Source organism: Lactuca saligna, chromosome 7, assembly GCF_052625555.1.
Source record: "Lactuca saligna cultivar CGN05327 chromosome 7, ASM5262555v1, whole genome shotgun sequence".
NCBI classification, from domain to species: Eukaryota; Viridiplantae; Streptophyta; class Magnoliopsida; order Asterales; family Asteraceae; genus Lactuca; species Lactuca saligna.
This window is the reverse complement of record NC_136423.1, coordinates 35488976-35500622: the sequence shown is the minus strand read 5'-3', so window position 1 is coordinate 35500622 and position 11647 is coordinate 35488976. Positions and strand designations below refer to the sequence as shown.

The window sequence follows — 11647 nt, the reverse complement described above, 5'->3', positions numbered from 1 at the left end:
TAGGTAAGACGGGAACCAAATGCGCAACAAAAATAAACAGTAGGGACCATTTAAGTTAAAAATATAAATTAGTGACCAAAACCACAAATTCCCCCAAACCACAGGGACCATTCATGTAATTTAATTTTTAATTTTCGTTTTGTTCATATTTGGGTAACTATTTTTTTGTACACATAAAGGTAACAAACTTGTTGAAAGCGTTCACATCTAGGATTTAACCTGCTATAGCAGGTCATAATGATCATATGTGAACACTTCCAAAAAGTTTGTTACCTAGATATATACAAAAAAAAAGATAGTTATCCAGATGTGAACATACCGAAAAGTTAATTACCTTGATAAGTCATATTCCCAATCAGATTTGGGCTCCAATCCATGCCTCCACAAATCAACCAACCAAACGACGATTTTAATCATCATGCGGATCACCATCGTACGGTTGGAAGTCCAACAATCCCACGGTGAATATCACACCTCTCCTAGGCACAAAATTCCATCTCCATCATTCATATAAAACCCTAACCCCAGTATTACAACGAGTACTCGTATTAGCATACACAAAAAACATAAACACAAACAAAATCTCTGGAAGAGGAAAAGGAGGCAAAGGATTGGGAAAGGGAGGAGCAAAACGTCACCGGAAAGTTCTCCGTGACAACATCCAGGGAATCACAAAGTCGGCGATTTGCCGTCTTGCGAGGCGTGGCGGCGTTAAGCGTATAAGCGGTCTTATCTACGAGGAAACACATGGTGTGTTGAAGATCTTCCTCGAGAACGTTATTCGTGACGCTGTTACTTACACCGAACATGCTCGCCGGAAAACCGTCACTACGATGGACGTTGTCTATGCATTGAAGCGTCAGGGTCGTACACTGTACGGATTCGGTGGTTAAGTTAACTTAGGGTATTTATTGTTAGGTTCTTTAGATTTTCGATTTGCTTCGTTTTGTTATTGAAATGTATGGTATATCAGCTTAATCGAAGCTCGATTGTGACGTGTATACTTTCTATCAAAAGATCTACTGTTAATTTTCGAACTTGATTATTTTAATAATTGTAAACTTATAGTACATTTTGAAATCACCTTTATCACAAGAAATCTCACAATGATCACAAGCCATGATAATACATAAACTTGCAATAAGACGTAAATTGTCACAATGATTTAGTGCAAACGCTAGATGCAAGTACATGAACACTAAAAATGCAGAATTTTTGTGCTCTTGTTAATGTTGAAGTGATAAACAAGTCCAAACTGATAAGTAAAAACAACATGCGCCAACACTATCTCTATAACAATGCTCCTTACCCCTGAAGAACAAAGATGTTCTTGTTCCTTTTCCCACCATCGTTCCCGACTTTTATCAGTTGAAACGCCAGGAATTATCTATCCATGCATTCCAATTCGTCCAATCATCAACAATTGTTTGCCACTCAAATCGACGACATGATCCATACATTCTTCAATAGTTTTTCTAACATGCTCCTCAATCTGGTTGTTGTCATCTCGCTCGAAGATCTCTTCCAGACATGCCTTGCACTGTCGAGTTTGTCGTGGAGGCATGATTCAGAATCGCTTGATTCTGATACCAACAGATGCAACGGAAACCTAGGATTTGATAAATCAATCACAAATGTTGATTTGTACACACAAATACCAACGGCGACTCTTCCAAACCCGTTGATTCACAGTTACGTGAATACCGAATCAAGGCAACAATACACAATCCAGCAAAGAATTAAGTATTGGAACAGATGGAAACAAAATATTCTTTTAGTAAGAAGGGTCATGCTAATTGGACTCTATGCAATTGTTAACACTTTTAGTTTTTTTTTTTTTTTTTTAGAAAAATATTCTTTCCCAAGGACAACTTAATCTTGTTATATTCAAACCAAGTTGATATATTTTGTTATAAGAAAACCAATTGTAATGTCGAATAAAATTATGCTCTCAAACAATAATCTGCGTCGAACTTTTAAAATACCTTAGAGTATATACATGTTGTTATCTCTTATAAGGTGTTTTCTAAGTTTTTTAATACCTATTTATTTCAGATGGTTTTTATATAATATATTTGTGTTATGAAACGAAAAGAACGGTCAACTTTTGTTTTTTATTTTTAAATGCATACCAAGTTTGTAATAAATAAACTTGATATTATAGCTTATATAATTCTAAATCAACCAAAACATTTTTTTGCTTGTTTTTTTTTTCATATGAATCCTAAGAGGAAGCATATTTTCCAATTTATTAGCAAGTTTCCATCACTAAGACCATATTTAGAACATGGACAAAACAACATCAAGATTGCTTGAAATTGGCTTGTCCGAATAGGAAATTATAGTCATTGAGAAAATGGTGAGTATATCTTCCTAATATTTCACATAATATCACAAACTTTCTAAAAAATGTTTTTAAAGTTTCAAATCCTTTTAATTCATGGTACTTTTTAAGGTTATTTTAGACCGGTGGCGGAACCAGATAAAGCATTGGGGGTACTACAGCACCCTAAAAAAATTCTTGTATATATATAAAAAAATTATTTGTAAACATTTCTATGTTATTGTACTCCAATTAAAAGGATTATATCATATTTTTTAATGTCTCAAATATGATAACTGCATATAATATTTATTATAATTTTTGTATCATTGATAATTTTTAGCTCCGTCATTATTTCACACCAAGAAGTAGTGAAATAATTTTGATTCATGCTTACTTTTTTTAGGTCATTTCAAACCAAAAAGGTAGTGGACATAGCAATAAAGGATCAATGGGCAATAAGAACAAGACAAAGATGTATTTCATCATTATTCCCACTAGCCCTCGACAGGTTGGTGAGAAATCATAACAGGAAATGACAATGGACATTTATTTTCTTTTTCTTATTCATGCCTTATACATTGAAAATTACAGTACTTTTTTTGACTCTTATATATTATTTATTCTCATAACAGCAAATTATTTATTCTGTGAACCCGAGACACAGCCTCCACTTTTGACTCTTATATATTAAGCATCTTAAGGTTTTTTATATGACTCCTTCATTTCTAGCAAGCAAATCAAGTTGTGTGTTCAACAGAAAAAACAAGGTATACATTGCCATTTCTCTTTATATCTTTCTCCCTCTCACTAGCTCTCTTTATATAAATATTTATGTATATACATATGTTTTTATTGAGTGGAGAAAACCACATGTTCATGCTTATAAAAGATTTTAATGGACATTATCGCCTAGGAAACAAGAGGTGTGCCTGGTTGGTGATGATGAGCTCACCATAGGCAGGAGTTCGTATATCCAGGTCTCTCTCTCTCTCTCTCTCTCTCTCTCTCTCTCTCTCTCTCTCTCTTATCTTTTATAATATTTGATTAGGAAGTTATAAATTTAGTATAATTTTACAATCAAATAATGAATTATATTGTCGAAATCAGATTTTTTTAGTATGGCCGATCAATAGTTGATTTTTATTATTTGTTGAAAATAAAATATTCTTTGTAAAGCAAAAACCATATATAATGTTGAAAAAAAAGTTATAGTTTATAGTTTATACCAATAACATGTTTCGATTCCACATCTATAGATTAACGATATCAAAACCAATGGGGACGGAGATGTCTGAAAACGAAGATGTAAGAATTGAAATGCTGAGTAATCAATCGGAAATGACCGATAACATTAACCACAACTATGCTCGGGAGTGGGAATTCTGCATTCATTACAATGAAACCATCCAACTTTCGCAACGCAAACAAAAAATTGAGAAAGTACCCCCATTGCTCTTAAAAGGAGAAAAAGGTGGAAGAAACCACCAATGCTACGAGCCTGCGGTGGTTTCACTTGGCCCTTACCACCATAAACGAGATGACCTCGCCGCAGCAGAGAAATACAAGCTAATAACCCTCGAAGAGTATAGTTTGAGCTGCAAAAAAACCGTGGATTCGTTATACAATGAAGTGTTTGAGGTAGTTCAAGAAGCTAGAAAGTGCTATGTCGATGGTTCTACAGACGAATACAACGACAAGGAGTTTAATGAAATGATGTTGCGTGATGGTTGCTTCGTTTTGTTCTTTATAGATTGCATTGCTAGCAGGCCGAATACTATGTTGATGCTAAATAATGAGTATTTAGGCGCATTGGGCTTCATGCATGTAGCTCGTGACATTTTGTTGCTCGAGAACCAAATCCCGTTTATGGTACTCCAGGTTTTGTTGGATTTGCGATTCCCAAAAGATAGAGGTGAAAGGATCTTAAATGAGTTCTTTAACTACTTGAACTATGGTGAAATAACCACGAGGGAAGAAAAGGTGCTTGAAAATAAGAAGCAACCTCTTCATCTTCTCGAGCTTTACAGGTCCTATTTCATCTCGCTTTCCTCCCACTTCGATGTTCATGCGAATGCTAATGCAAAATCAAATTATGTAAAGCGAAATCGATCTTTTGCGTCGGTTACAGAACTCAAAGCTAAAGGTATTTTCTTGAAACGTATTAACGTCAATGACGAGTCTTCTAAAGAAGACATCAAGTTTCACTCTCATTGTTGCTATGGCGAGCTTGAGCTTGTGCGACGTGCGGTGTACTCGAATTCAAAAGCTATATACTTGAATATGATCGCTTACGAGTTGTGTCCTCATAATCCAAATGACCTTCGAGTTTCTACTTATATTCGAGTAATGAAATCGTTGGTTGTTCATCGTGATGACGTGAAGGAGTTACGAGACAACAAGATATTGCTTCATAGTCTTGGTCGAGATGAAGATGTGGTGAAGATGTACGATGAGATTGAAACACTAGCAGTTAATGTCCACATGTTTAACCAGATTCGACGAGGAATTGAGAAGCATTGTAATAACAAGTATAAGACGTGGGCAGCAGAGTTGATTAATGTTTACTTTTGTAGTCCATGGAAGACTGTAGCTTTGTTGGTGGCTACTGCTATTCTGTTCACTAGTTTTCTGCAGACTTACTTCGCCATTAGGCCACCTCCAGATGAATCCACTGGGGATATGCTCGAGCTTTTGAGACATTGTGTACACTCTAAGCCTCCTTCTGCACCTACTTAATCGAAAGGTGTTCATGTCACACCAATTATGAGATATTTTTTGTTAGAGCTTATCTATAACACGTTATAACAAGTGTTATACATGTGTGGTGGATTGGTTGACATATGAAAAAAAATAGATTGATTTTACTTTGTTATATATAATCTTTATTTAATTTGTTCTCTTGTTATCATTGTACAATAACAAATATACCCAATTAGATTATATATGAATGAATAAAAGAATAAGAATAGATTAAAAGACAATACAATAAAAGAATAACATTGGATGGATTAAAACGCAATCAAGTTCAAAACAAGAAAATATTACAAAAAAATGTCAAAGCTATTGTTTATTGTTTAATTACATCCCAAATTCATTCCTACATTGTTCATTGTTGTAAATGCCTTAATAAAGTAATTTGTTATTCTGGTGGTCTCACAAAGTATATTGTTAATTACTCAGTTACCACATGTATTATATAAAATCAAAATAGAATAAACAAAACATAAAATAATTTATTTACAATGTTTTTTATTTCATAAAAAATGTGTTATAACTTACTTAGTTGTCTGCCCATGGTTTGAAGCATTGAATGCCGTATTGAAACAAATAGTCTAAATGTAAAAGCAGAAAAAAAAAAATTGTGAGAATATTACATATGTCAAACGATATGTTATAACTTACATAAGTATACTCCCCATATTTTACATGACATAGATGCATCAATAGGATCATTCCCCATATTTTACCTCCGGCATAGATGTATCAATAGGATCGTCTTTGATATTATCACAAAAATCCTAATTGGAAAAATAAAAAATGTAAATTTTCGTTGAGTGTTCATTCAAATTATACATCTCACCATCATCACCTTTTCACAATGAAGCTTAGTAAAATTGGAAACTTTGAAGTTCACTAAGGGCACCATTTCATAAGGAAAATGAATGAGAATTGTTATAGTTCATTATTAGAAAGGGATAAACCAAATAACCATTAAAGTACTTTTATTTATTTGTGTATTCTTGTACTTTCATTTATCGTTCATTATCATTGCTAACTACTCGAGGGTATAATAGAAATCATGAAAGAGAATATATAAGAGAATGATCACCTTGTGGGCTTGTATCAATATTAGACTTACTTTCAGGGGTTACTGATAACACCATACATTACTTATTATCATAAAAAGCATCCTACTCTTTTTGTGTTACAAATATTGAACATATATTAAAGTCTAAGAGTAATCGAGGCACAACATAATAAGCTAGATCTTCAGTGATATCTACAACAAATAGGAACTCCAAGGGGCCTCCATAAAGGGACGTTAAATGTATGTAAGGATCCATATTATCAATTATGATATGTACTAATGAAAAACTATATATAATTAAATTAGAAGAAAAAAAACATCTCTTGCGTCAAGGTAAACATGTGGTAAAAATGTAAAATAGATACTTGTGTTCTCCAGTTGTGCAGATTGTGTTCTCTGAAACCTTTCAAGGGCATCAAAATCGTGACACCTGGCAATTGGATCTTTTTAGAGTGCTCAAGGTCGTGAAAACAACAACAAAACCAATTATAGCTGCCAATTATTACTTGTAATATCTGCATTCATCGTTATATAAATTCAACCAAAAAAAAGCTAGAACCCACTAAACATTCAAGATCAGGTTTTTCATTGTTGCAGCCCACCACCTAACGTTAAAATATCATTACATCTACCCACTACAAAACCATACGTCTAATGAACTTTTTGTGGGGTTGTCTATATTCAAAGTTATAAATCAAATCCACTATAGCGACATTTACAAATTACTAATGAATACACAGTTGAAAAGAAAATTGTCACAATGTTATTTTATTCCTGCACACCAACAGGAGAAAGAAAAATAAGGCAAAACATGCAAAGAAGATTAAAGTGCTACCTTTTTGAAATCACTAAAAAACAATGAACAAACACGTCAATTTGGCTGAAATTTACTTCCTCTGTTCAACAAATTGACATATCATTTTTCATTGAGTTGTCACAATCACAGACTAACTTTTCACTCCAGGATTCATAATTTAGACCTCAAAATAATCGCAATAACCACCAATTTCAATTGTGATTAATGATCGAATGCCACTATCTCAGACACTCCAGGCTTTTGATTTGAAAAAAAATCTATCAAAGAATTGATTGCATCAAAGTTTCAAACATATTTTGGGCCCAGGACTGAGAGAAAAAAAACGAATCCTTAAAATACACGAACATCATCAAGTTTTTTATAATAACTCAATAATTAAAATAAAATTAATTGTATTATCTTCTAAATATAACAATTTTCATAAAAAAAAAAATTAGGCACCTTTAAAAGATGGACTCTGAACGGTCACCCCTTTCGCCCGTCCTCTGGAACAGTCCTGCATATGATCAATTGGGATGTGCAAAGTCATTAAGAAACCTCGATTTCAGTTTTTGATGATTGGAGGTATTTTCTGTCCCTTGCAGCATAACAAGCTGCTGAACTACTTTTGGAATCTTTTCCCCGGGTAGTAAGCTCTCCCCCACTTGGAGTACAAACCCTTACTATCTTTTGCCTACATTCAATCGGTGATTCAAACTGGTTTAGCCAGTCCATACCTACTGTTACGTTCATCTCTCGCATAGGAATGAGAGTGAGGTTTATTGGGAAACTACCGTTGCTTATTCTTAAAGTACAACTACAATTAACCTTTGAGACTTTAACTGTTTGATCGACAACTATTCTATTCTTAGGTGATGCTCTAAATCTCATATGGTGTTATTAAGGCTATTGCTAAACTTAAGTGATACGAATGAAAGACTTGATCCATAATCGAATAACACTAAGGCGGGTATGGCATTGACTAGAAAACGTACCAGCTACGACGTCTAGAGCCTCATTGGCTTCTCCTGTCGTGAGCTCAAAGGCTCGCCCCTTGGCCCTTAGAGCCTCAGCTCTGCCCAAACGCCCATAAGTTATCCTCAGCTTTGTAGGTGTCAGAGCTTGTATTACACCCGATGGTTTTAGAAAACAACATTCACCCTTGAAGTGACCTAGTTGGTTGCAATTGAAATAGAAGCGCACGTTCTGTTTGTAGTCTGTGAAATAATGCCCTTCCTTGCCACATTTGTGGCACCTAGGTCTGTTTGACAAGGAACATCATGAAATTTTCCGCACTTGTAAGTGTGTCCCTTATGATTTCCTAACCTTGAACCATTGGATTTGAATTTCTTGGTTGTTGGCTGAGATGGGGCCGAAGTCTGCATTTTCTCATTTGTATGGGTTTCCAACTTGATTTCTCTCATCATGACATGCTCTTGCATCTATACTAAAGTCTTGTATCTTTTGTTTGATACAAACTCCATATTGTCAGTCTTGAGCATGCTCAAATACCGAGACATTTTCATTATTTTGAGGATGCATACTTGGGGCATAACAAGGCTCTCTTACTGAACATCTTGGTGATCTTTGTCACTAATTCAACTGTCTGCTTGAGCGTCAAGACTCTATGAGCCAGTCACTTTATTTCGTATCTTTTTCGAACTTCGTTTTTGACGTTCTGTATATCCATGCGTAATTATCGACTAGATCTATAACTTTCGTTTAGACTTTGTCAATTAATTCTTACTTTATTTTTAAAAGTTATATTTTTAACATGCTTAGACTATTAAAGTTCGTGTTAAAACTATAAATCTCCCATATGACATCCGTTCTCGACCATCTTTATATCGACAAATTCATATTCACAAGATTTTCAACTCATGTTTAAATTATGTTGGCTAACAGTCAACCGATTTGAATTTCGATTTTTGTGTCCACACTGCTGCGCTGAAACTTCGAAAAATTATAACTTCGTCATACGAACTCAGATTTGGATGTTTCCTACATGTATGCTTTCAGTTTTATGATTTTTACGACTTTTGTTTAGATTTTTTAGGTTAACAAGCAACCTATCTAAAATACTCTTTTTACAATACGTAAGACCGTATCAAATTCATCGTGAAACTTCGAAGAAGTATAATTTCTTCATACGAAGTCGGATTTAAGCGTTTTATATATATCTATGAAAATCATAGTGACGTTTTCTACATGTTTATGATTATTATTTTGGCTCAAAAGTGATATATTTTTATTTTGTATTTCATAATAATTATTTAATATTACAATTTACGAAAGTAGTGAAAATAAGATGTTATAATATCTTTCTAAAAGAAATATCTACTCATAATAACTATACGGTGGTGAAAGAATTACATAAAAAATATATTTCGTGAGATAAAATTGACCACCAATGAATAATATAATGATTTACGATTCTTGTGGTTTAAACCATATAATGTATTATCACTTGCAAATAATAGATATCTTATGCATACACTCATAAAAACTATTGTGATAAATTTTATTGAAATATGATTTTTTCAAGATGAATAATTGCTTACTCTGGAATATAGTCATATACTACAAACTCACAATTGATAAAACCGACAGGGAAAATGGTTTTCGTATGTGGAGGTCATATATACCTTCATGATTAGATTAAACGCAATGAACACGCTATGGGTATTCGCTACACTCACTATGGGCTCTGAAACACCGTCCTCTAGCGCTCACTAAGGGATCGCTGAATGCATCTCGTTGCAATCTTGACGAGATGAAATAGAAAGAGAAAGAAAGGGTTGTGATTGGCTTGGCTGGCTTCACTTTTTTTTTTTTTTTTTTTTTTTTTTTTTTTTTTTTTTTTTTAATAAAAATAACACGAGTTTCGACAGTGTGAAAGTAAACCTTTATTTTTGTAGATTTGTTGCGTTGTTTTGGTTGTTCTTTTTAACCGTACAAATGGGGAAGAAGACATAGCAATCATGATTTGGCGGTTTTAGTCCCTCAATTTTAGCTTTATGACAGATTAAACCCCAACTTATAATTTCTTTTACAATCTAAATTTCTAGAATTAACAAAAACCCTCTGAAAAACCTTATTGTAACTTTTTTTTAATTAAATATGAAACGTTTATGTTTTAAAAATATAATTTATTTGATATTAAATGTTTGTGGTTTTAAAAAAATAAAATTATTTAATATTAATCGTTTTTGTTTAAAAAAACTATATAATTTAATAAATTTTGAAAAAGGAAAAAAAATAGTACTAGGAGTATTACCACTCCTTATAAAACGCTAAGATTTAGGTGCTAAAATAAAAAGATGACGCGACATGTTAAAAAAATAATGTAACGATATATTAGGAGTGTTACCACTCCCTTTAACTTTAGAGAAATAAAATTCACAATCGGTTTATCAATTAACAACATGACCAAGTGTTAATATGAGCTTTGATATTTTAATAAATATATTTCTTTTATATTTAAAGAACTGAAAATTGACAACCTTTCTTTTTCTTTTATTGGGGTTGAAAATAATAAATTTTAGTTTTCAAAAGAATTTTCATGGTAAAATCGTATATGATTTTATAGATTCTTTTACTTTAGCATATATAAAGAAAGATATAAATACATAAAAAATCGATACTGGACACAAGTACACAACCCAAATTCGGATTTGGATTTGGGCTCCAATCCACACATCCACAAATCAACTACCCAACGACAATTTTATCAATCACACGGATCGCCATCGTACGGTTGGGAGTCGAACAATCCAACGGTAAATATCACACCTTTTTTCTAAGCACAAAGTTCCATCTCCACTATTCATATAAAACCCCTACCCCCAATTTTCAAATACACAGAAAACAAAAACAAAATGTCTGGAAGAGGAAAAGGAGGCAAGGGTTTGGGAAAGGGAGGAGCAAAACGTCACCGGAAAGTTCTCCGTGACAACATCCAGGGAATCACAAAGCCGGCGATTCGCCGTCTTGCGAGGCGTGGTGGCGTTAAGCGCATAAGCGGTCTTATCTACGAAGAGACACGTGGTGTGTTGAAGATCTTCCTCGAGAACGTTATTCGTGACGCTGTTACTTACACAGAACATGCTCGCCGGAAAACCGTTACTGCGATGGACGTTGTCTATGCATTGAAGCGTCAGGGTCGTACTCTGTATGGATTCGGTGGTTGAGGTAACATAGGGTCTGTATTGTTAGGTTATTTTGAGATTTCCGATTTCCTTCGTTTTGTTGTGGAAATGTATGATATATCAGTTTAATTGAAGCTCGATTGTGACTTGGATAATTTGTAATCAGCATCCATAATCACAAACAAAAGATCAATTTATAAATTTTGAAGTTCTATCTATCAAATTTAAAAGAGTTTTTTTCTTGCAACTGTTTTATTTGTACTTCTCTCCCGAGTCCACTTAATATGAGGTAAAGACGACCATAGCGAAATGCATATACATTAAGCACATTAAGATTGATGGGTGTAAAGTGGTTGCATAAATAAAATTTTGTATAAACAACGATCTATTGCAAATCTGAACGACACTAAATGATTAATTTAAACTATATATTCATGAGTTGGAAAAAATAAAATAGAAAGACAAATAGGTAAAGGGCTGTCTTAAAACATTAAGCCAAGTTTTCTTAGCTTAACTTATTGAGTTATTATATCTGTATTAAGTCAAGAAAAAAAACCAATGTTGAAACT

At 33.5% G+C, this 11647-nt stretch overlaps 3 protein-coding genes across 3 annotated transcripts; all 3 read left to right on the top strand.

The window, feature by feature from the left end:
• Positions 1–418: 418 nt before the first annotated feature.
• Positions 419–972, top strand: LOC145006827 (histone H4-like). Its single transcript, XM_078965867.1, has 2 exons — positions 419–461; positions 553–972. The coding sequence occupies exons 1-2, from the start codon at positions 419–421 to the stop codon at positions 891–893; spliced, it is 384 nt and encodes a 127-aa protein (XP_078821993.1). The 3' UTR covers positions 894–972.
• Positions 973–2960: 1988 nt separating this feature from the next.
• On the top strand, positions 2961–5216 carry LOC145006320 (UPF0481 protein At3g47200-like). Its single transcript, XM_078965414.1, has 3 exons — positions 2961–3093; positions 3240–3303; positions 3583–5216. The coding sequence occupies exon 3, from the start codon at positions 3602–3604 to the stop codon at positions 5060–5062; it is 1461 nt and encodes a 486-aa protein (XP_078821540.1). The 5' UTR covers positions 2961–3093; positions 3240–3303; positions 3583–3601; the 3' UTR covers positions 5063–5216.
• A 5579-nt stretch (positions 5217–10795) lies between these two features.
• Positions 10796–11325, top strand: LOC145005010 (histone H4). The gene has a single exon (XM_078964043.1). The coding sequence runs from the start codon at positions 10809–10811 to the stop codon at positions 11118–11120; it is 312 nt and encodes a 103-aa protein (XP_078820169.1). The 5' UTR covers positions 10796–10808; the 3' UTR covers positions 11121–11325.
• Positions 11326–11647: the final 322 nt, after the last annotated feature.